At 44.8% G+C, this 25,245-nt stretch overlaps 1 protein-coding gene across 9 annotated transcripts in view; it reads right to left on the bottom strand.

Annotated features, from left to right (window-relative positions):
* Positions 1-245: 245 nt before the first annotated feature.
* The window catches only part of LOC117263895 (triple functional domain protein), a 109,693-nt gene continuing 84,693 nt past the window's right edge, over positions 246-25,245 (bottom strand). The window contains exons 29-63 of one of the 9 annotated variants that reach the window (XM_033637611.2): positions 23,908-23,977; positions 23,218-23,307; positions 23,035-23,127; positions 22,828-22,939; positions 21,031-21,221; positions 20,634-20,735; positions 19,510-19,539; positions 18,011-18,156; positions 17,819-17,918; positions 17,377-17,620; positions 17,124-17,231; positions 16,818-17,011; positions 14,610-14,780; positions 10,546-10,641; positions 9,076-9,224; positions 8,923-8,989; positions 8,608-8,711; positions 8,424-8,493; positions 8,254-8,343; positions 8,071-8,163; positions 7,625-7,675; positions 7,456-7,533; positions 7,114-7,305; positions 6,373-6,553; positions 5,989-6,255; positions 5,390-5,898; positions 4,324-4,571; positions 3,948-4,089; positions 3,818-3,845; positions 3,349-3,511; positions 3,094-3,215; positions 2,918-2,996; positions 2,615-2,815; positions 2,354-2,492; positions 246-1,945 (exon numbers count right to left, since the gene is read on the bottom strand). In XM_033637611.2, the coding sequence (XP_033493502.1) occupies positions 1,388-1,945; positions 2,354-2,492; positions 2,615-2,815; positions 2,918-2,996; positions 3,094-3,215; positions 3,349-3,511; positions 3,818-3,845; positions 3,948-4,089; positions 4,324-4,571; positions 5,390-5,898; positions 5,989-6,255; positions 6,373-6,553; positions 7,114-7,305; positions 7,456-7,533; positions 7,625-7,675; positions 8,071-8,163; positions 8,254-8,343; positions 8,424-8,493; positions 8,608-8,711; positions 8,923-8,989; positions 9,076-9,224; positions 10,546-10,641; positions 14,610-14,780; positions 16,818-17,011; positions 17,124-17,231; positions 17,377-17,620; positions 17,819-17,918; positions 18,011-18,156; positions 19,510-19,539; positions 20,634-20,735; positions 21,031-21,221; positions 22,828-22,939; positions 23,035-23,127; positions 23,218-23,307; positions 23,908-23,977 (5,278 nt within the window). In that variant the 3' untranslated portion in view covers positions 246-1,387. The remainder of the gene's footprint in view (positions 1,946-2,353; positions 2,493-2,614; positions 2,816-2,917; positions 2,997-3,093; positions 3,216-3,348; positions 3,512-3,817; positions 3,846-3,947; positions 4,090-4,323; positions 4,572-5,389; positions 5,899-5,988; positions 6,256-6,372; positions 6,554-7,113; positions 7,306-7,455; positions 7,534-7,624; positions 7,676-8,070; positions 8,164-8,253; positions 8,344-8,423; positions 8,494-8,607; positions 8,712-8,922; positions 8,990-9,075; positions 9,225-10,545; positions 10,642-14,609; positions 14,781-16,817; positions 17,012-17,123; positions 17,232-17,376; positions 17,621-17,818; positions 17,919-18,010; positions 18,157-19,509; positions 19,540-20,633; positions 20,736-21,030; positions 21,222-22,827; positions 22,940-23,034; positions 23,128-23,217; positions 23,308-23,907; positions 23,978-25,245) is intronic. The other 8 variants (XM_078175488.1, XM_033637612.2, XM_078175489.1 and 5 more) reach the window with 8 other exon arrangements.

The following is a 25,245-nucleotide window of genomic DNA, read 5'->3' as shown; positions in this document are numbered from 1 at the left end:
AACAATCATTCCACAAGGTCGTAGGTTACCTAACTCAAGTGAAACATAGTCACAATAAAACATTTTTTTTATTAAGTACTATAAAGCTAGAGCAACTTTGGTGTACCAATACTACAGAGGCATACAGTACAAAAAGTGTTAAATAATTTTTGATCAAACGGTAATGATTGTAGAGTGTGACCTCTCACCGTGGCGCCGACGTCCTACCACTCAGAGATCAAATAAACACAAACTACCAGCAGTGCTTGCAGTACCAAGTACATGCTTTTCTCTAGATTTATTACAGATACAACAGATGTCTTCATAAATAGTTGCATAAAATGTTAAAGCCGCAACATTGCACATGATAATCAAACATAACATACAATGAGTGCATTTACAGTAATTTGTCTTCCTCTGCCTCCACATTCACTCCCATCAGCGCTGCCGCCGAGGCTCCGACAGTCCGGCAGCGTCCTGCCGTCCAGAAGCAGGAGTCCGCTGTGAATGTGAGGGGAAAGAAGGCAGAAGTCTATATACAAGGTAAGGCTTAAACATCTCATATCTGCGCAACACAAGTTTTGTTCTAGGAAAAGCAAATGATGGATGTCTATTGTTTCTTCTCAGATCGGACAGTGCAGCATTGTTATTCGCGACATGGTCATCATGGTATCTTAGATTAGGTACATTATATAAGCGCAGCCATCAAAAAGCTCTGATCGGACGTATAAATGTCTCAGAAAGTCTCCGGGTGTCGACAGAGTCCAGAGAAGCACAGCAGCTTTTAACTGATGAGCGTTTTTCTACAATTCTTATTTTTTTCTTGGAAACATAGAGACAGTACTTTTTCCTCTGTGTACATTGTTTCTATAAGAAAGGGCCGCTGCTCAAAAGTCTTTGAGTCACAGTTTTAGTGTAAAAGAGCAAAAACACACAAACGTCTGGGCAGTTTGCTCTCGGCGCCGTCGCTCGATTCGTTGGCAGCACTTTCTCCTGAAAGCTCTGCGTCTGTGCAGTGGTGTCGAGGCTCGATCAATCGGCTCTTCTGATCAGTTTTAACTCTCCAAGGAAAATAAATTACTTCATAATGTTTTTACTTTTTTTTTTTCTTTTTTTAGATTTTTGTTCACTTAACTACAAAATCTGTTTTGAGTTGAAACCAGCAAGCAGCAGTAGACGAGGGCATCCGTTAATTTACGTGATTGGTGAGAACTCGGTTCTCTCGGGCTCTGATTGGCTCAGACCTCTGATTGGTGAAAGGACTACAGGACTTAAATCAACATTCTGTGAAAGAGGACAAGATCAGCGTTATTTCTCCTTCCTGTTACATCAGGATGCTCAGGTCCAGAGGAACCTGCAGGCCCTACAGTACGGCGGGGGATCGGGAGGTTGGCGAGGACTCATTCCTTTACACTCGGGGCTGAAGGCGACTTTGGATGAAGCTCCTGACTCCTCCGATGGCCCGGGCGTCAGTCTGATGTTTCCTCCTGTCTATGAAGGAGATGAGGCGGGAGGTGTCCAGGCAGCCCTCTGCTCGGGCGCGGCCGTCAGCTGGACCGGCCTGTAGCCACGGCTCCTGGAGGCAGAGCCCGGCTGGAGGCCTCCTACCCGGGTCGGTCCTCAGGAGCAGGCAGATGAAGTCCCGGGCCGCCTGGCTGACGCCGTGGAAGTAATCCTTGGGGAAGCTGAAGTCCAGCCGGCAGATGTTCAGGCAGGTCTCCTCGGCGCTCTCGTCGAGGAAGGGGGAGGCGCCGCTCAGCAGCACGTAGGTCACCACGCCCAGGCTCCACAGGTCAGAGGTCAGCGACACCGGCTCTCCGAGGACCAACTCTGGAGAGGCGAACTCAGGGCTGCCCAGCAGAGGGTGCACGTAGTGGGCGCTGTTGAGCTGGACGGCATCACCGAAGTCTGTGAGTTTGACCGTTGGCTGGCCGCTGGAGGTTTGCGCCACCAGCAGGTTCTCAGGCTGCGAAGAGACAGGACAGTGTCACCGTTAGTCCCGCCCACTCTGTTCTTACTATTCACATTAAACTTTTCCAATTCATGAGGTGTTGCAGTGAAACATCTTTCAAAGTCTGTCTGACCTTCAAGATTCAAAGTAAAAAGGATCAAACTTTGTACTGAAGGCTGCAGATACACCACATCAGTGATTCCCAACGTGTGGGTCCTGGGTTCACTCTGAACGGACCTCATGTGACTCTAAACACACTTTATTTTGAAGGACAGTGAATTTCTGTCACAGAGCTTTAACTCTGAAGTGCTGTTTCCTGCTGTAGAGTGAGTGACTAACGGACAGCTACATGACAGAGACAGCAGACTATCTCAAGTCGTGTTGCTGTTTGCTCCTGTGTGGACATGAGACCAAACTACTCACTTTTACGTCCAAGTGCACGATCCTGCAGTTGTGCAGGTAGTGTAAAGCTTCTAAAATGTCCCTCAGGTAGAACGCCACCTTCTCCTCCGTCAGATTCCCCCAGCTGACGATGTAGTCCAGCAGACGGCCTTGGTCGGCCCTGAAACACAAACAAACACAGACGTCCATCACATGAAATGCAGCATTGATCAAAGCTAACTAGCTGCATGTGTGTAGAGTTTGATTTGAAAACTCCACGTGATGTTTCTGGTCTGTGCTCACATCTCCAGGACGAGGGCGTAGCTGCTGGGGGTCTCATACGTGTCGATCAGGCTGACTATGTGGGGGTGTTGGAGCCTCTGGAGCAGGTTGAGTTCCTGAGTCACCCGGTCCCTCCTCATCAGCTTCTTGTTCACCTGTTTGACCGCCACCGTACGTTTGGTGCCGCGCTGGTCACAACGCTTGACCACAGAGAAACGACCCCTGGTGAGGAGAGAGAGGACGGACACTCAGAGGTTCAAATCATTCACACATCAGAGAGAACACACTGTCACATGTTCAGTTACATGAAGGTGAGTCTGTTACCTGCCCAGTTCAACCACCTCAGTGTAGTGAGACTCAAAGTTGTCCTTCCAGCTCACTCTGATCCCGTCAGTGGACACTGCTGAGACACACACACACACACATCACACACACGATCAGTTCACTTCCACACTCAGCAGCAGCACTGTGAAATGACTGTGTGTTGAGTTTGTTCTCACCTAACACTCTGAGGCTCGCTGATGACGTCACGCTGCCCAGCTCGTTTGTGGCAACACACGTGTAAACGCCATCATCCTCAGAGGCTACGCCGATGATCCGCAGCGTCGCCTCACCTGTATCACTGAAATCAACACCAACACTCACATTTAGCTTCAACTTCTTCAACACTGACTGACAGTTGTCTTTTTAAACTCAGCTGTGCCACCTCACACACTCTCTCTCACACACACTCGCAGCGACTGACGGTTTCGTACCTGTAGGCGATGCTGAAGTGTCCATTGTTGGTGAGGTTGCTCTGGTTGGGTCCCTTCCAGGTGACAGCGGCCCGGGGGCGACCACAGACCTTACACCTGAGGGTGACGCTCTCTCCGTTGTCACACGTCACATCACTCAGAGGCACAAGGAACTCTGGGGGAACTGACGGAGGACAAAAACAGTCAGACGTTAAATCCTGTCAAATGCAGAGACGGGGAGTAAAATTCAGCACCAACTGTTTAAAGGTGAACTGCGCCTATTTTCAGAATTCATATATGTTATTCCCGTGGTCTGAGATGGCCCAAACATATTACTGAACTCTCTTAAATCCAAAAATTAGAGGGCTGAAACTCAAATTTGTGTAGCTTATGTTCACAAACACTTTCCTAGGCCGTGGAAATAACGGCAGAATTCTAGGTGGCTTTTGTCATAAATTCCGTTACATAATAAACACAGTTGCAGACGTACCATCGTAGATGTAGTTTGGATTTAGAAGCTGAAAGAGAAGAACAAATCACGTCAGAGTGAGAAACGCAGTGAGGAGCAGACGAGTGACATCACAGCAGCACCAGCGCCTCCTCAGATGAAGTGAGCTCACCTTTACAGAAACCTTATTGGCCAGACCTTCTCTGGACTTCCTGTAACCGTTTTCCAGCTTGGTGTCTTTTTTCGCCTCCTTCTCCTTCTTCTCAGACTTTTTACGGATGCGCAGGGACGTGTGCCACGATGAGGACTTCCTACTGGGACGACAAAATGCATCGAGTCAAACCAAACTGTTGGACTGAATGAGGAGGTGAGAGCATGCTTGGTTTGATGCTGACGCTCTTTTTACTTTAAAGGCTCAGTGTGTATGATTCAGGTGATTATACACTAATGAGAACTTATTTTATATTCCATTTCAAACATGTCCCCCTAAACCCTTCACACTGGACCCTTTAAAAATAACGCATCCTTATTTTTTTCATGACTCTTACTTTATGGATCCTTCGGGACAATCGGGGACGATGGCCGAGGTGTGCCCCAGTACAAATCCGGGGATCCAGCCCTCAGCGGCGGGGCCCTGCTCCGTAGCCGCCCTGAACACCAGAAACATGTTCTGCTGGTTGCTGGCCAAGATCTGGACCACTTCGCCCTGACTGACGCTGATCTCATCCTCCTTCAAGGCCATGTAGTCCTGGGTCACCAACATGGTGGATACGCTACTGCTGCTGCTACTTTCACTCTGCAGCACAGGGAGGAAACACATGGACAACTGTAAGTGAAAACTCACACACATGGTTCAGTTCAAGTAAAATGTAAAACGTTAAATTACAGAGTTGAATCATTCTGACTGATTGTTGAGTCACCACTAAATAAATCTAAACATAATACGAAAGAAAAGCGTCAGAAACAGTCAAAGCAGAGGACGAACACTGGACACAGAGGTTTGATTATTGTCCACCTGATACAGTCTTCAGAAAAGAGACTAATAAAACAGTGACTGGTTATTTTCCAAAAAGAGCTGGGTGAAGAAAAGCAGGAATAAGATGAAGATTTCCATTTGACTCGTCTTTGCTCTGCAGCTCGAGGCAAAGACGAGAGGAGGAACGTTAGGTTGGATGAGAGGATCTCTGTCGAGTACGTTTGCAGGTGAACCACAAACGTCGGAGGTTAGTTGCAGTAAGAGGACATTTCAGTGACACACCATGAAGACAGCAGGAGGTGAAGGACGGCCAGGAGGAAGTCAGGTGTTAGTATAAGCTTTGTTAGAGTTTAGAAATCTAGAGAGAGCCGAGAAAAGGGAATCACTGAAGAGCTGAGTCCACCAGAGAGGTTCTGAACCTGAAAACATGTTGACAGTGGAAACTTTGGCTACAGACTGTCTTCAGAGAGAGCGAGAGAAGATGATGTTGAAGAGCAGTGAAGGTTGTCAGAGATGTGTAACAGGGGACAGATTAGTAGCGCTGGCTGCAGCAGGACAGGAGACAGACAGGACAGACCAGGCCTCCCTCTGCCCAGGTGTTAGTCAGTGCAGCACTGGGCAGCAGGAAGTAGTCTTACCCCGTTACTCTGGGTGGACTGGATGGACTGCTCGCTGGCCGATGAGCATGTACTCATGCGGTCGGCTTCCTTGCTGTGCGTGGAGTGTCTGTGGGTTTGGCTCCCAGATCCAGAGCCGGTCTGGATCTGGTTTGAGTTCTGACGGACCGGAGTCTCTCCTGCCTCCCCTGGAAAGGTGAACGAGCCAGGCCGGCTGGCTGGAGAGCCTGGCATGGAGCTCCAGAATCCAGATCCGGACTTCTGGCCCGGGCTGGGAGGGGGAGGAGGGAGGCCGTCCTTGCCGAAGGCAGGAGTGGCCAGGGGGGGCGCCATGGGGGACACGGCTCCTGGCCGTGGTTTGGAAGTGGGCGTAGAGGGCAGGGGCCCGACCGTGGCGCGGGGGATAGGGGCTACAGCGCTGGCAGGAGTGGGGGTCTGTGCTTGGTCCTCTGGGGTCTGGATGGGGCGCTTGCCCTGCGGGCTACCCCCTGGAGGGAGTAGGGGAGGGGGGACAGGACAAGGGGACGAACCTGGATCATAAGTGAGCAGAAACTCACACCTCAGTCAAATCTTTCATTTTGACACACAAAACAAATTTCACAGACGCGGACGTTTCATACCTGACATCTTGTTTGGGCCGTCGAGGTCGGCCCCGGGGTGGTGACGGAGGGGCTGGGGCAGGCGGGATGGCTGGGGGATCCTGGAGGGCCGACGAGAGCCACCCTGAGGCCCTAAAGGGATGGCGCTACTCTGGGAGCTTCCACCTCCGACTCCGGGGGTCGCACTGGACCCAACGCTGCCTCCACCCGGAGCTCCTAGGCTGGGCACACACGGCCCTCCACTCGCCCCCACGTGGTTCCTCTGATACTCAATTGGTGACGTCAGAGCTGTGATAAGGTCAGAAAAAAACAAGGGTGGCCATGAAGCAAACTGTTCCTGCTCTAACACTTGTCCTCTTTTATGTGTGTGTGTGTGTGTGTGTGTGTGTGTGTGTGTCAGCCTACCATTGAGGAAGTTGCGTTGGCTCTCGAGTATCTGGCTGATCTGAAGGGTCCAGACTTCACGCACTCCCGGGTGGGAGGAGTGAAGCACAAAGGACTCCACGGCACCATTGGTCGACCGAGACGTGAGGATGAACTTACAGGGATCACCTTCCATACTGTCCTCTATACCCAAACAGCTCACCTGGAGGAGAGGAGGACGCATCGTTACACATCAGTCACTTCAGAGAGTTTGTTTATCAATCATTTCTTTAACTTGCATTTTTCTTTGCAAGTTTATTCTCCTTCTTCAATTGAGTTATTCTTCCATAGGACACATTTAAGACCTAACAGTTCACAAACTACCATAAAACGTTAAAGCAGATCGCCATATCTTAAATAAAGATCGGGTTTCAGGACTTTCATTAACGGGTGTAGCTTTGACTTGGACATAATGACGGGTAACGGGTCAGTCCTGGTCCTGAGCTTTACTAAAGCTAAACTTACTTTTCCTTTGTGAAACATTCAGGTTTGAGGTTCAACAACATTTGGACTGACCGAGCATTTTATTTCTTTAACAATAAAATGAATTTTCCACAGTTTACCTGATAACATGCACGCAGTGTATTTTGCAGTTGTACATTTTCCACAGTCTACAGTTTCTCCAGCAGAGGGAGCTGCAGGCCCTTTGTACATCCTGTATTCCTCTGGCCTTCACTGATAATGCAGTCATGCACATCACTGCCCCTCATATGCGTCTCTTACCTTGATGCTGTTCTTGTAGAGGAAGCCTGGCAGGGAGAAACCCTTCTTCTTGTCGAGCGGCTCACTGAAGATGACCAACTGCTCAAAGAGGAAGACTCTCCTCTCCTTCATCCGGCCGAGCACGCCGCCCTCTGGGTCGGACACCATAAACGTGTCCTGCAGCAGAAGGCGGCCCTGAGCCACGATCTTCCCCTGGAGAGATGGAGAGAGAGATGGAAATAAAAAGATGAGGTGGAGGCAGAAATCCAGAGACGACATCGTCAGTGATCGAGTGATGTGAAATTTTGAAAAGTTTTCTGATAATAAGGCAACATGCTGTGAAGAATGTGTAGTGTTACTTACGTCAAATCCCTGAAGCCGGCCGACATTCATCATATCGTTGCACCTTTTCGGCACGATGCACATGACCTCCACTGCTTTCTGTAAGAGTCACACAGGACCAGTTGATGAGATCGCAGAACATGTTTGGCTTTATTTTAACTGAATAAGAAGCGTTATCTCATCATCTTACCTCCAACTCCGTTGACTCCAGCCCAGCTTTTTTAGAGTGCTTCAGGAAATCCTAAAGCAGAAAAAATAAAATATAAAGAATTTACACTTTTAACCCGACAGTCCAGTTCAGACCAAAGATTTGCAACGAGACGTCTTTGTTTTTAGGGAGGGCCAGGGGATATATAAAGGAAGACAGCAGGTCAAAAGGAACATCATCTGAAAGCTGAGGATTAATCTGAGATGCTGCTCAGCACCGTGTGTCCAGTTCTTCTCGTCATAAATCTGTGATTAACACTGTTTTGTTTAGGCACCTATTCAAACTCTTAGGTTTAAATATCAGTGATGATTGTGAGTAGCGGAGATGTACATTTATAGACAGCAGAAGACAGAGACACACTGTTATAAAGGGGAGAACGAGCTGCAGCTTCTGCTGTAGCGCCCTCTGCTGTCTTGTAACAGACCCACCTTCAGCAGCAGCTGGTACTTCATGATCCTCTGGACTGGCTTGATGAGCAGGTCTGTGATCTGCAGCCTGTGTCCCAGCCGCTGCTTCATGTCCTACAGAGACAAAGGTCAGAGGTTACCTGAGAGGCTGATAGCTAGCTGCAGGTTAGCAGTTTGTGATGTGGTAAAATAATGCGCTCATACCTCGAAGTACGTGTCGATGTACTCTGAGACGATGTGCTCCGACTTGGGCTTGTTTTGACAGTACACTACGTACATGTTCAGTCTCCGTTCCTGGACACAGGAGACACACACAATGACAACATGATCAAAGCACACGAGAAACGAAAGGTAGGAATTCACTGTGGACAAACCTGTTTGAGAAAGAGTGGTCCCAGTCTGTCAGGGTCCTCCAAACATTTCTCCAGCTCCCCGAGATAGAAACTAAAGCGGACAGAGACGGCAGAGAGGGCAGTGAGATACTGTGCTGATGGATCTGTGCAGGGAAAGCTTTGCGTTCTCTATATGTGTGTGTGTGTGTGTGTGTGTGTGACGTACTCTTTGTGCCAGTCGTAGATCTGGTGGATGTTGCCAAACACGATTTTGTCTTTTCCCTTCATATCATCAGGGACACCCTCCTCCTTCATCCGGCTCATGTAACCCTTGTGATGGAGGAGCACAAACACAGAGACACAAATTCACAACAGCCAGTCTGTAAAGTTCAACAAATTATTCCCAAATCTTCCAGTGACATTTTAAAAATGCTCGTCAGAATAATAAGCTGTGATACTTTGAGGAAATCGCTCTACTTGAACAAAAGAACCAACAAACAGGAAGTGAACTAAATAACCAGCTGCTAAAGCACCAACTCACCTCCACCACCAGCCCCAGGTCTCTGACGTAATCTCTCTCCGTCTCCACCAGCTCCAGCAGGATGTAACTAAACAGAAAAAACACACTCGTGATTCAAGAAATAAGCCGAACACCTCAGTGAACGTTTGATGAAGATGAAGGAAGCAGGCGTACTGTCTTTTCTTGAGGATGCTGGTCCGGCGTTCGTCCATCTCTTCGATGGGGGAGGAGGAGGAGAGGAGGGAGTTGTCAGAGGGGTTGAAGGAAGGAGAGCTGCTGTCTCCCTGTTCGACTGACAGTGAGCTGGGTCTGTCCTCCAACGCCTGCACCAGACGAAAACACACAAGTTAAACTAAAGGGAAGTACGTATGAGTTAGACTCAGCATCTTCAGGTTCAGCTGGAAAAAAACATGCAAAAACTTTGGGAAGCCCAGTAGCTCAGTAGGTAGGGCGGGCGTCCAATGTAAAACGGCAATGTCCTTGCCACAGCGGCTGTGGGTTCAATTCTAGCCAGCGGCCTTTGATACATGACGTTTCTTCTCTCTCTCCCTTTCACGCTTCAAAACTCTGATTAAAGGCAAAATAGCCTAAAAAATCTTTAAAAAAACGCTCCATTCTACCCTCACTCATGAACAAGACCCCGAGATACTTGAACTCCCTCACTTGGGGCAGTAACTCTCTTCCCAACCCAGAGAGGGCAGTCCATAATGTTTTTGCAGAACATTATGATGTCATAGCGAAGTTGACCTTTTGGATATAAAATGTCATCACTTCATTATTTTATTGTATCAGACATTTGTGTGAAATTTTCATATAATTAGCGCATGAATTCTTGAGTTAAGGCCAGAAACGTGTTGTGACCTTTGACGACCAAATTTGAATCAGCTACCATTCGACTCAAAGTTGACGTTTGTGCCAAATATGAGGAAATTCCTTCAGGGTGTTCTTGAGATACTGCGTTCACCAGAATTAAACGGATGCAAGGTCACATTGACCTCAACCTTTGACCATCAAAACCTAGTCAGTTCACTGTTGAGTCCAAGTAGACGTTTGTGCCAAATTTTAAGAAATTTTTTGAGTTCTTGAGATATCGCATTCACAAGTATGGGACAGACCAGCGTTGCCAGGTGGGAAATGTAGGATTATCGTACCAGAGACTCAAAATTATCGTATTTTGAGGGAAATTATCATACATCCGTCATAACAAAAATAACAATCCTAATGATGCGCTATAGGCAAATATAGTCACTCTAGTGTTTACTTTTTTGGTTTACTTTCTTTCCATTTTCCTTGCTTCTGTTTTTCCTCTTCTTCTTCTTCTGTTTTGAATCTCATTCTCACTCGACTTCCTGACGGGTCCTAGCGCCTTGTGAGGCGGGTACAGCTGACCATTCAGCCAATCGTGCTCATTGTTCAGAGACAAACGTCACCCGTATCTCACGCTAAGCAAAATGCAATTGGCTGGAAACATGTCACATGGGAACAGATGCCTTCAGGGCTCACAAAAAAATTATTAATTATTAAAGATTATTGATCGTACATCGTACAGAGGGCCAAATTATCGTAAAATTCGATAATTATCGTAGACTGACAACCTGAGGGAAATAACCAGCTTATTGTGTCCTTGTTCCTCTATTGTCCTACCATCTTGCTTTTGACCAGCTCCTCAATGGCGCTCACCAACTCAGCGGCACTGGGCGTCTCTGAACTGGACGGACGGACCGACAGACGAGAGGAGGTCTGGGTAAATATAGAGAGATGAGGAGAAAAAAAGAGCATTAGAGGCTGAAAGAATATAATCTAACAACTAATTACTGCTATCGCTAAATCAGCTGTTTGGCTTGTGTCAATACAACTCTTCCTACAGTGGTGTTTAAATCAACCAGACTATAACTGATAATTGATACAAGCTTTATTCCTCATTTAAAGTGATTTATTAATTAAAAACAGAAACTTCTAAATCTGTAAAACAGACAGACTCATTGTGGATGTGAACCTTCATGTCAGTTGTGTCTATGAATGGAAATTAAAGAGCTATTTTCTGGATAAAGTTCATGCTTAAATTCTAGTTCAGATTAATTTCAATATGAGCTTAAGTTTCTTTATCAGTGTAACTGTAAGTGAATGCTTTATTTAAGTTATTTGAGTGAACAATGACTCAGTGAAAATGTCTGTTAAATGTTTAATGCTGTAGTCTGAAGACAGAAGATCCAAAAAGATGTTTCCCCAAGTGAAACCCCAAATACTGGGGCTTTACATCTAAAGGTTCGAAGAGAGTGAAAAGAAAAAGTCTATGAACTTAAAGAAGGTAAAAACATGAGGCTGTAATTGGGGTGAACAAAATCAAGATATGGATAAAATAGTGAGATGTCAGAAAATGGTGATGGGAGAAGGTTTGGGGGGGAAAATAAGTGGTATCTGGATGGAGGATGTTTCTGTCACGTTCTCGGGTGATGATGACCAGCCTTGGAAATAAAGAAAGGATGCTAACAGAGCGAGAATGAAAGAGGTAGGTGTATGTATGTATATATAGTTCAGGAGACTCTCACCCTTGCTGTGCTGTGCTTCAAGACTTTCCCCAATTAGGATTTCTGGGTGAGGCTGTGTGCCCTTCTGGCCTCGCCAGCGTTTAGAGATGCCAATTACTCGCATGGGTAATGAGGTTAACGCACAGAGGGTAAAAGGGAGATGAGGACGAGCGGGCAGGGCGGGTGGGTGGGGGAGGGGGTAGTGAGGGGGTTGGAGGATGATGGGAACAGGGGGCTTTTGAATTTTCACCTCAGTGTGGGGTCATATTTAGATTACTGTCCAGGGAGGCTGCCTGCTCAGTTGAAGGGGAATCCGACTTTCCTCTTTGTATTTATAACATCTTTCTTTCTTTCAAGCCTTTTCCAACCTTGTCCCTACCAACGAGTGATAAACATGCAGAAAAAAGCTGCAGTCCTGGGTTACTGCAACACGCTCAAGGCGTTACAAAACTCAAAATGTCCTTGAAATTTAAAGAAGTTGGCGCATATTCAGCATGACAGCCTTCTGATGTGCACTAACACAAACAGAAACCTCTCTGAAGAGCTACACGCATCTTCTCTTTATCTCCATTTTCCCATAAAGCCTTTGCTCATCTGCCGGCGATTCTACAGTGGTGTGTTGTAGAAACAGGGCAGAAAGTCAAAAAGAAAGGAAAAATTCTACACTAAAGAAATTCAGGAATGTTTAAGAGTTCAGAAAAATACAAAACTCAGGAAGAGTAAATTTCAGGGAACAGAGAAAGGTGTATTTTAAAAAGAAGAAGATCTAAAAAGGAAGCAGCGAGCTTTATTTCCTCTCAATCTAGAAACTGTCGTAGAAACCAAAGAAAAAGGCTTTTAGCACGTAGCAGTTAAAGCTGAAGAGCGGGGGAAAAAAGAGAGAATTAAAGAACTGTCTGAGGGAAGAGACGGAGGGGGAAGAGCGGGGCATTTCAAATGGAGAGGTATGGAAACTGAGACAAAGCAAAGACAGGACATAAATCAAGGTAATGCTACAGCGTGGCAAACAGCAAACGATACAACCAGGAAACAAAACAAAAGAGAAACAGAAATTAGTGTCAGAGGAGCCTCCACTTTAGTCCAAGACGAGACTTGGAGTGCCTGAAACTTTTCATTGCTTTCTGCTTTAGGAAGAGACGGGAGAATATGATGCAACAAAATGTTATGCATAAGAGAAACTAAGGAGTCACTTAAAACTGTGTCAGGAAATGCCCTTTTTTGGGGGAAAGTGGGAGACTGGAATGAGCGAAAATGTAAACTACAGGAACTAAAAATCATAACAGCAATGAGAGGAAAATAAAACCTGTATACGAGGTGTTTCAACTGTCTTTAAGATGATTACAGATGGTGCTTAAATTAACTGTAACCCTGTTCTATGAAGCCCTGAAGGCAAATGCTGGTGGTCCATTTTCCAAGTCTGATTGAAGTTGTTTTCTCTCCTGAGTTTATGACTTCAAATCAGGTGGAAAAAAAAGTTCCTGCCAGGTGAAAACTAGAACTACTGCCTCGTGGTTGTTTGCCTCCACAAACCAGTCAAGTTGCATTTACAGTTTATATCCATGTCTGAAAAGATTGATGCTTTCCACACACCAATTCAGTATCTGACCAAATGTCTCCCCTTCTGTTCCTGACATTGACTTAAGGCCAGAGAAGAGTTTTTGCAGAACATTATGGTGTCAAAGCGAAGTTGACCTTTGACCTTTTCATCATTTTATCCCGTTAGACATTTGTGTGAAAATTTATTTCTTAATTTCTGAATGAATTCTTGTCAAAGAAACATGATTTGTGTGGTTACAGTGACCTTTGGCCACCAAAATCTAATCTGTTTATTGTTGAGTCCAAGTGGACGTTTGTGCCAAATTGCCATGAGATATCACGTTTACAAGAATATGAAGGACGGTCTACCTGAAACACAATGACTCTGGCCACGGCTATCACTGGTGTGGAAGCATAAAAAAGTTTTGCCAGGATATTTTTTTGTCCAGGATATTTTTTACAATTTCTTGTTGTTGTAATACTCATTTCAGCCACCAGAGGCTAAAGTGCACCACGACTCCATCTTATAATTAGGACTAAAAGCATTCATGTGTTCTCCAAGGTGAGTTTTAATTTCTCCACGCACTCTAAACACGAGTAACATTTATCGTCTGTTAGCAAGTTACGTAACTTTGCTGTCACGGCTTTCTTTTGGCTAGAAATGTGTTAATTTTGCGTTATTATGGATCCCATGACGTTTTCTGGGAAGACCTTCCTGCTGTGCTGTGATTGGTTGGTATTAGCCCTAACCATGACCTCTTTGCGATAACCTTAATCACTGATTCGATCATTCATTGACGTGATGAGTACTAACCAATCACAGCACAGTAAGGCGGGACTTGCCAAGAGAAGACATAGTATCTGTAATAATGTGTTAGCTATACTGACATTAGCCGTTAGCCTGCTTGCTAGCAACTGAAAAACATAATGTCCACTGCAAACCAGGACCTACATCCCAGGTTAATTAGACTTCATAGCTAACGTCAGTTATGTTAGTCATGGTAACGGGGCACACGCCACCCCTTGGGAGTGCTATGTTTTACCAAAGATGTTTCATAAACACAGGAGAGAAAACACTTAAGATCAAACTCAGAAAATGGATCACCAGATTCTTTTCTTGACTTGCCTCTCAGTGCTTCTGTACTGTTTCTACATCTCAGAAAATAAAATGGAAACTGACCCCTGCAGTAATTCAATATTGGTCCAATCATGATTTAGTTTTAGTCACTGATTTGATAAGAATTAAACTCATTAGATACAAAAGCTGTTAAGACATTTTCTACTTTAATCACTGACTTGATTAATGAGTTCAGAACAGCCTTTATGACCCACAGAAATACAAACGGTAAGCGTTGTTACAATTTTCAGAAGAACAAAAATCCCTGTTAGCATCTAGGCTCAAATCACTCCTGGCCTCGTTCTTCTTCTGACGCCCTTCTGACCTAAAATTCAAAGAACTGACTTCGCTGAACCAGAAAATGTTAAAACATAAAGGTGAATACAGTCTGTGTCCCACAGCTGGTCTCAACTCAAACTTCCTTCTGCTCCCACTGTCCCCTCTGACTCCTCATCCCCTCCTCTTGTGTGTCCCTGTCCCCTGAGCCCTCTCTTCTGTCCCCACTGTAACGTCCTTCCTCTCCTCACCTTGTCATCCTGTGAGTCTGGCTGCAGCAGGCTGTGCTGCTGGATGGCCATAGGTGGAGGCAGAGGCACTGAGTCAGCGCCCTCCTCGCCCTCCTCCTCTCCGCAGCTCTGCATACCCGAGGAACTGGACTTGGACAACGTGCCGCTCGACAAGCCCTCGTTACGAACCCTCTGCAACACACAAAGATGGAAAAGTAGAGATTACATCATTTATAGACGAGTTTTTCTGAGGATCTGGGTCTAATAAGCTGCCTGACTGTTACAGCTCATACCTAATGTCAGATATTTTTAATGTTATCTCGCAAGGGTGCACTTTACTTGAGAAGTGTTTCTGAAACCGATGTTCATTTTGGGAGTTATGCTTTAGGTTTTCTTACCTTGTATGGCTTCATTTTTAAACAGGGAAATACAGTCAGGTCCATAATTATTTGGACAATGATACAGTTGTCATCATTTTGGCTCTGTACACCACCACAATGGGTTTTAAATGAAACAATGAATACCTGCTTAAAGTGCAGACTCTCAGCTTTCATTTAAGGCTTTTTTCAAAAATGTAGTATGAACCGTGTAGGAATGACAACCATTTCTTCACACAGTCCCCCGACTTTAAGGGCTCATAAGTATTTGGACAAACTAACATAATCATCAATTAAACAGTCAGTTTTAATGCTTGGTTGCAAATCCTTTACAGTCAATGACTGCCTGAAGTGCTGGACACATAGGCATCATCAGATGCTGGGTTTCTTCCCTGGTGATGCTCTGCCAGCCCTTTACTGCAGCCGTCTGCACTTCCTGCTTGTGTTTTGGGTGTTTTGCCCTCAGTTTTGGCTTCAGCAAGAGAAACGCATGCTCAGTTGGATTCAGGTCAGATGATATGACTTGGCCATTGCAGAACATTCCACTTCTTTGCCTTAAAAATGTCTTTGGTTGCTTTTGCAATATGCTTCAGGTCAATGTCCATCTGCACTGTGAAGCATCGTCCAATGAGTTTTGAAGCATTTGGTTGAATCTGAGCAGATAATGGTGCCCCAAACACTTCAGCTTTCATCCTGCTGCTCTTGTCAGCAGTCACATCATCAATAAATACAAGAGAACCAGTTCCACTGGCAGCCATACATGGCCATGACATAACAGTACCTCCACCATGCTTCACTGATGAGGTGGTGTGCTTTGGATCATGAGCAGTTCCTTCCCTTCTTCCTTCTCTTGTCTTCCCATCATTCTGGTAGTTGATCTTTGTTTTATCTGTCCATAGTATGCTGTTCCACAACTGTACAGGCTTTTTAGATGGTTTTTGACAAACTCTAATCTGGCCTTCCATTTTTAAGGCTAACCAATGGTTTGCATCTTGTGATAAACCCTCTGTATTTATTCTAGTGAAGTCTTGTCTTGCTTACAAGAGCAGCAGGATGAAAGCTGAAGTGTTTGGGGCACCATTATCTGCTCAGATTCAACCAAATGCTTCAAAACTCATTGGACGATGCTTCACAGTGCAGTTGGACATTGACCTGAAGCATACTGCAAAAGCAACCAAAGACATTTTTAAGGCAAAGAAGTGGAATGTTCTGCAATGGCCAAGTCATATCATCTGACCTGAATCCAACTGAGCATGCGTTTCTCTTGCTGAAGCCAAAACTGAGGGCAAAACACCCAAAACACAAGCAGGAAGTGCAGACGGCTACAGTAAAGGGCTGGCAGAGCATCACCAGGGAAGAAACCCAGCATCTGATGATGCCTATGTGTCCAACACTTCAGGCAGTCATTGACTGTAAAGGATTTGCAACCAAGTATTAAAACTGACTGTTTAATTGATGATTATGTTAGTTTGTCCAAATACTCATGAGCCCTTAAAGTCGGGGGACTGTGTGAAGAAATGGTTGTCATTCCTACACGGTTCATACTACATTTTTGAAAAAAGCCTTAAATGAAAGCTGAGAGTCTGCACTTTAAGCAGGTATTCATTGTTTCATTTAAAACCCATTGTGGTGGTGTACAGAGCCAAAATGACGACAACTGTATCATTGTCCAAATAATTATGGACCTGACTGTAAGTTTGGTTGTGTTGTTAAGTACTTTGCAAAATAGTCTTTAAACCAACATGAAAAAGAATCATAAGATCATGGATCGTGATCCTGCATGAAAATAATCGTGATATGATATTTTTGCTTTATCGCCCACCCCTCGTGATCACACTGCGTGTCCACCCACCTCCTCCACAGTCTCATCCTGAGGTGTGGCTGCGCTGTCGTCCGAGTCTTTCTGGGACCCCATCGTCATCTCCCCGCTCTTCCGCACGTCGCGGCTCTTCTTGTGCTTGTGGGCCAGCTTCTTCACGTGGCCGTCTGCCTTGCCGCTGCTTAACCGACGCACCGGGCTGGTGAGCCACTTCCGCAGTGTGTTACCTGTGAAATAAAACAGACACCAAACTCAGTAGAATGACAGAGGTGGGAAAGATTTCATCTGCAGAGCATTCAACAGTTTGATCACACTGATCCTTTTTATAGGTGACCCTACCTGGTCGTTTAGGCCCTGGTGAGGTGTGGGAGCCGATGCCGTGACCAGGCTGGAGCGTAGCAGACGACCCTGGCATGATGGAGTCATTGCTGCACACTGACAGAGTGTCTGTAACAGACAGAGTGATGGGTTCAGATTTGCTTTATGGTGCAGACTTACATTAAGTATCTAAAGTGTGTAAAATTCCTTGAGCCCAGAACATGTATCGTTTCCTCTCTGAGACACAACCGACCATTCACGCCACATTCTGCACCTTTGTGGTTGAAGATGCCCTCCATCTCCATGGAGGACCTGGAGTGGGCGATGCAGAGCATGGAGCAGGGCACCAGGCCCTCCAGGGCAGGGGAGCGGTCCGTGGTCCTGACCAGGCACCAGTCTGGCTTGTCGTGGCAGCGCTCCAGGACCTCCACTGTCTGACCGCGCCGCACTGTCAGCTCGTTGCTGTTGCTGGCCATGAAGTCGTGTATCACCACGGTCAGCTCACAGCCACCAGAGAGCTGAGGGAGAGAGGATCATCACAGTGACCTTCTTCTAACTGACACATCATTTCTCATCATTAAGGTGTGAGAGTGTGTGTGTGTGTGTGTGAGAGTGTGTGTGTGTGTGTGTGTGAGAGTGTGTGTGTGTGAGAGTGTGTGTGTGTGTGAGAGTGTGTGTGTGTGTGTGTGAGAGTGTGTGTGTGTGTGTGGACTCACCTTGTCGCTGTCCAGTGTGTTCTGTGAAGTGCGGGATGCCAGAGAGATGGTGTCTGGTTGGCTGCTGCCTTCACCCTGACTGTCCAGGTCCTCTCCATCCCTGACAGACACACACATGATCAATTACAGATGTGAGAGCATGTGACTGATATGATAACGTGCAGTACTCATGTGAGGGTGTCACATATTTACCTTCCCCTCCCCTTGTGGTGCTTGGCTGTGGTTGCTTTGGGAATATGAATGGGCTCCTTGAGCGCTCCTCTCAGGTGAATGGTGCGCTCCTGGATCACCTCCCTGATGTGTTTGATCCAGTCCTGCTTGTTCTCGATGCTCGACGCCTGTTATGGATCAACAGTGGGACAAGTTTAACAAGTCAGAAGTTAGATATGTCAGAAAATGATCTTCCTTTGGAATTCTTGTTTCACTCTGTGTGTTTCACACAAGTCTGAATTTAGCCCTCGTCATCTCTTATCATCATCATTTATCTGATAGATCTTATCTTACACCAGCCCTCCATCTGTGGACCCTCGGACAGTGGTTCCCAACCTGTCAGCTGCACTTCCTCCAAAAAAGTTAAGAAATTATTTACCTCTGTCTCATTTTTTACATCACAAAAACCTGGCATTTAAACAGAGGTGTGCAGACTTTTATATCCACTGTATATAAAATATATGTGTATATTCTAAACGCTTTTTGGCTGATAGGTGGATATACTGTAAATTAGAGCTGGCCCCCCTCGACTAAGACTGTTCCTAGTGGACCAACAGTCCTCATCAGGGTCCATCAGTGGACCAACAGTCCTCATCAGGGTCCATCAGTGGACCAACAGTCCTCATCAGGGTCCATCAGTGGACTAGTCTCCTGCATGTTTCTGATATGAATGTAATGATTAAATGATATATTTTGGTGGTTTGAGTTGAAGGTGTGAGAAAGAATAGTATCAGTAACATTGTTAACACTGTGCTACATTACAGAGAAATACAAAACCGTACTAATGAACCTTCATTAATATAGGCCTATATTTTATCTCCAAGTGCACGTCACACACTGAGCGAGCCGCCTGTTAATGACGCTGTGGGCTAATGGGCATGTAGCTACTTCCATGTTTCAGATGATACGTCATGTTTGTAGTCGACCAATGAAGATGAGTTTACATATCACCTTGGGTTCGTCCTTCACCTTCTCAAAATGATCCCACACTTTGGATTTCCTGCCCGACATGTTATTAACTAGCCTGTGGAATAACCGCAGGTACCAGCCCTGGAGATTAGGGGCCGGACACAGACAGGACTTATTAGCACGATCACGTCACTGTTGGTTTTGTTGTTTTGATGGGATTGGCTGATTAAACAATACGACTAGACTCTCAGGTGTCACAGCAAACACAATATGCGAATAGTCCTGTTTTTTAAATCAGCTGGGCTACAGCACGGTGCAGAAGTACTTTCTCTGGTACAAGTACAGCTTGTTGGGAACCACTGCCCTGGAATATTTCATGCTACTATCTTCCAGCCCCCCCCCCCTCGCTTTGGCACTGGTCCCTGTTATGGATCACATGTGCTGCTTTTGCCATTCTAGCAGGTTATTCTTACTGTTCGAGAACAAAGGCGAGGATAAGAGGTGCTAAGAGTTTGTGTTTCAGACTTGTGAGAAGTGGCTGAGGGCTGTGTTGTGGGATAGTTTGTACTCACCATGGCTCCGTGTTTGGATCCCTGACTTAGCTTTGAATTTGAAATATAAAATAGAGAATTTCACTGGTTTGGTTTGAGAAGATAAACATGACATATTTTATGCTGACAAAATGGTTTGACATGATAGAAACGCACAACACTGATCAGTAGGCCAATTAAATGTGTAGCAGATTGTGATGGTGTGTGTGTGTTTGTGTGTTTATGAACATGTGTAGTTAGTAATGAGACACACTTCATTTACAATGCGCATACCACATGGCTGCTTCTCAGCGGTTGCTTTGTTAATCAACATGTAATATAAAGTTGTATCGCTCATAACTGAATGTGTTAGGAGTTTGGCTTCATGCTGCTCCAATGGCTGACACACAATCCATCTGTGACAATATTCAACATGAAAACACGCTGGAGAAATTCACCCAGAGATCAACATAACTTGATGGCGTATATTTCTTCCACAGTGGCGTTCAAATCATTAAAAAGCGTATTTATCGTGGTGGAGAAAGATGGCTCCTCGTCACTTTGATAAAGTGGCACACAGCCAGGACGGGAGATTGTGGGCGTTCAGGGGTCGAATCGGTGTCAGCAGCGTTGGTGGAAGCATGTCAGCCCACAGAGAGAATTAGAGATACAAACATCCACAGAAAACACAGCCCCAGATATACAGATGTGCCTGTGTTCGTTAACAGATGGAACAAAGCAGGATCTACCCAGAGAGAGACGGACAGGAGACGAGAGGAAGAAGACAGGAATCAAGGAGACAGAGGAGGAGTTGGTGACTACAGAAAGCTTCTGGGCCACCTTGAAGCTGCTCATGCACTCAAACAAGACGTCAGAGAGGACAGGCGAGATGAGTGTGAGGAGAGAGGTAGGAGGGGTTGAATATAAAGAGAGGAGAGAAAACTGGGTCAGACCGATATGGATTTTCCAAAGCATTTTCTCCCGATCAGATATTAATCCGTCAGTAACATCCGACATACTAACATGGACGTGTGTTTCAATTTTCAATGTTACCATCTTGGGTTTCAAGACTTTTAGCCTCCAGCGAGTCGAGCCTTTGAAAATCCATCTCGGTCAAACCCTAAAGGAGCTTCTAGAAGGAGCAGAAGACAGGAAGTGTGTTTTACCTTGAGCACAATCTTGTTGTCAGACGTCGGGGTGCGTCCCACCCACAGAGCAAACTTGCAGGGGTCTCCTTCAACATGCTCTGTCACACCCAACTCTGACGTCTGGGAGGAGAGGAGGAGAATACACGAAGATGTCAGTGACACAATGGCTTTCTGAGATACTCTTCTTGAGACAGTTGAGACTTGAGACCGTCTCAAGTGCTGGTTTAAGCAGGGTCAATTAGATTCACTGAGAAACACTACAACACTAATTATGTCATCTACCAATCAAACTTTTACAAACACTTCAAAGCCTGATTGGCTCTTTGAATCCATTGTTCTCACTTCATTTAAAGTCATTAAGCACAGAGAACAAACATCATCACGTACATTTAACCATCAACACTTCATCACTTACAAAGAGTTTGCTCTTGTAGATGTATTTGCTTCTGCCGTTTGAGTCCTTGACCTCCTTGCTGAAGACAAGCGACATCTCGAACAGGAAGAGGTGGCGCTCCCGACCCTTCCGTATCAGAGTCTTTGGATCCCAGACCTGGAACGACTCCTGGAGAATGAGCTCGCCCTGGGATTCGATGTTTTCATCAAAACCTGGGAGTAGGATGAAATATCAGCATGAAAACACTATAAAAGCTAGAGTTACCACCGTGCTGTTGTAGGCCGTCGCTAACCTGTCGAATTGCAGCAACAGTTTCATCTGTGTATGTGAAAACATGGACGCTTCACACACCTCATCCCCCTTCAGCACACAGTTCCAAGGTGGACACCCAAGATTTTTTACTAATCTGTCATATCATCAAGGATATCGTTATCGCAAAAATACCCTGAAACATTGTGATATTATTTTAGGGCCATATCGCCCCCCCACCAGTTAGTCATTATTGTGAGGTCACAGTGACCTTAATATTTCACCATCAAATTCTAATCAGTTGGCTCTTGAGTGGAAGAGGATATTTGCGCCAAATTTGAGGAAAATCCCTCAAGGACCTCTTGAAATGAGACTGGACGCATGGTCACAGTGACCTTGACCTTTGACTAGAGTTGTACCGATACCGATACCAGTATCGGAAATGCCTCCAATACTTCCTAAAATGCGGTATCGGCGAGTACAGCCTATGACCAATCCGATACCACGTAATTAGCGTTTAAAAGTTTAGTTTAAAAAGCATTCTACTGTAGCCTTTAAAATGTCTTCTTTTATCAAAGTGTGTGGCTGCACTTTAACCTGTGTCTTGATCTGTGTCAACACTGGATAATAATAAAAAAAAGTTTTATGGCATTCATTCTACTATTATGTATTTATTTCTTAATATTTCACATAGAGTTTTAGGAGTTGAGACATACAACAATTAGGGATGTCCCGATCCAATCCTCGCATCGGGTATCGGCTCCAATCACGTTATTTTTACAAAATCGGAATCGGTAATAAAAGATCAGAGGAATCAAAACAACAAAAATGGCCAGGTTTTTCATCTATGTTGTTCATTGTTGCCTCCGCTTTCTTATGTATAAAGATATAGGCCTATTTTGTTTGTTGAAGACAAGAAGATATTGAATTTATTTACATTTTGTGCTGCTGAACCATCAGTAAGCTTTTTGGATACTATTTAAATAAAAAAAACAAACCTTATGGGACAACTTGGATGCATTCTTTTTTTTTTCTTTCTTAATGCTTTGCAAAGTATCGGAGCGGACTCGGTATCGGACTCGGTTTCAAAATAAAGGACTCGGCATCGAATCGAATGCAAAAAAAAAATGTGATCAGGACATCCCTAACAACAATTCATATCCCATCCATTTTTATTTTATGCGCTGGTATCGGATCGGTACTCATTATTGGCAGATACCTACGGTTCAGGGATCGGAATCAGTATCAGGAAGGAAAAAGTGGTATTGGTACATCTCTACCTTTAACCACCAAAATCTAATTAGTTCATTGTTGAGTCCAGGTGGACATGTGTGCCAAAGTTAAAGAAATCCCCCCACCTGTTCATGAGATATCACATTCACGAGATGTACGGACAACCCGAAAACGGCTATTACCACCGCAGGCATAAAAACATAAAAATTATTTTTAAAAAACCCAACAACCTTTTACCTGATTTATAAAGAGAAAATATTTGACATGAGGTTAGCGTGATATACTGACAGTAAAAAATCACAGTAGCATAGATAACAAGCGGTCTGTGTTCGTCACCTTCCAGCATCGAGAGGTGCATGGCATCGTTGGCCTTCTTAGGAACACTGAGCATCACCTCAAGGCCGTCCTTGATCTCTCCTTTGCCTTCTTCGCAGCAAGTCAGCAGCTCCTAAACAGACACACACACACATAGATGAAACCATGACAACTATGAACTATAGGTACGTCCACGGCAGCAGTGAGATCTGGTGAGGAGATACTAACCTTCAGCAGGAGCTGATACTTGGTGATTCTCTGCACAGGCTTGATCAGATAGGAGGAGATGGAGTTGGCCAGTCGGTGCCTCTGTTGAATTTCCTGGAGAGAAGAACACAGAATAATGTGATCACACGCAGCTGACAGGGACCATTTAGTTTCATCTTAACGGCCATATACGGTGATACTCACATCAAAGTAGTTCCCAGCATGCTCCAGGATGAGCTGGGTGGAGTCGGGTTTGTTCTTACAGTAGTTCACATACATCTGGAACTTATCAGCCTGGACGAAGAGAGACATGACGTTACAGTGATTTACAGTGATTATAATGTGCAGCAATTATTCATACTCAAAAGCTTCTTCCTCTGATCTTAACATGCAAGTTTTTTATTTTGCTAAAAGGAGTATTTCACTGCTGGGAAGATGATTTCTCATCTAAAATGTGTCTGAAAACATTTTAGTCTTGATTCATATTTGATCAGCTCTGCTTAGTTTTACGGCTTGATCTCAGTTTGGTCTGAGTTTGAGAGAGGAGCACGACTCTCTCTCAATCCACTTCTATACTCTGCAGCCATGGTGGCGTGCATACAAAAATAAAGAAGTGTACAATCTGTAGTTTGAGCAACAGCCTTAAAGCCAGTGAAAATCTGCAGGATGACATGAAACAGATTTTTGTTGGCAAACGAGCAGACAGATCTGGGCAATAACACAGTTCATTTACACACACTATCTTCATTTTTACAACACAAAGCTGGTTGAAAATTGGAAGAGTGTCCCTTTAATTCCAGAAACATTAAGGATGTAAGTATCTAAATGTCCACTGGTGCAGTACAAGAAATATTTTCACTGAATGGCAGATGCTGGTGAACAAAAGAAACGTACCCATGTGACGAAGCAATGCCCAACATCCTCTGGAAGCTGCTCATATTTCTCCAACTCTTTGAGAAAGATGCTGACAAAAAAAGGTGAAAGATCAAAATGGGAGAAACACCAAAAACACGATACTTTTAGTAAATTAAAAATAAAACATCTAATCTGTATAACCACAGGGGAACTGTAGTATGAGAAGCTGCTAAAGACACTCAACTACGTTTTAATGTTGTACCTTTAAAGTTAATTTAAAACTTGATTTAACTTTAATCTGAATGAAACCAGGGTGCTTCGACTATGCTTGGGAGGTATCTGTTTTTTATGCCTTCCTGACATTTCGCTGGATGTACGGCATGTCAACAACAAAACACACAAAATAAAAAAGCAGAGCTACTGCTGACAGAAGTCATAGTGACGTGTGATGTCAGCCTTCAATACTGTGTTTCTAATGAACAATTACTGGCCTAGTGAATAATGAATGGATGGAAAATAAGTGCCCGTCTTCCTGGAGGACCAGCTGACACTTGTTGCCGCGGCAGATATGACAGATCAGTGGGCTGAACAGAGATGATGTGTTGAATAAAATCATGGCTGATAAACTGCTTTTGTGGTTGAGAGAAGTCGTCTTAAGATCCAGGTATATGTGTCAATACTCCCAAACAGGGCAGAGACATTTTTCTTTTTTGCTCTGTTAACATTATCCCCAACACTCGCAGTTGCCATCGTTCTCAACTCAGATGCCTGTTCCACTGAAGCAGTAACCTTTAGGGCTGAAAAATGAAGCCAACGTGGAAGTACCAAAAACGATCTGAACAACAATACGATATGTGCAGATATCACAAAGTCCGCCACAATATGATTTTGATTCCATTCGATTCAGGGGTGTGTGATTGATATGAGACGGAATCAGTATATATTCAGATTATCTTTATCTTTGCTACTTGTCATGATCTGCCTGGCTCTAAGCTGCTAGCACTGTTTGAATGTTCAGGAAGGAGATGTGCTCGGACCAAGTGGCAGCCTACAGGGCTGTTTCTTGTATTTTTGTACTTTATTTTGCACGCCTAGTTTTTAAGTTTTAAGTTTTTTAAGTTTAAATTTTGAAATCTTGAATCTTTCCCTTGACTGCTGTAACACTGGGATTTCTCAATTGTGGGATCAATAAAGGTGCATCTTATCTCTTATCTCATCTTAAAATGAAGTCGATACGGAAGTGCTAAAAACTGCAGTTCCTCTAATGGCCACTTGAGGCTGGCTCATTCGTCCACAGCTCCAAATCTGGTAAATTCTGGCTCCAAGAAACCAAGACGACAACGGCCAAAATGCCAAAATCGAGGTTTCAAATATGTC

Source organism: Epinephelus lanceolatus, chromosome 16 (genome assembly GCF_041903045.1).
Source record: "Epinephelus lanceolatus isolate andai-2023 chromosome 16, ASM4190304v1, whole genome shotgun sequence".
Taxonomy (NCBI): Eukaryota; Metazoa; Chordata; class Actinopteri; order Perciformes; family Serranidae; genus Epinephelus; species Epinephelus lanceolatus.
The sequence above is the reverse complement of the archived record's forward strand: the minus strand, read 5'-3'. Positions and strand labels throughout refer to the sequence as shown.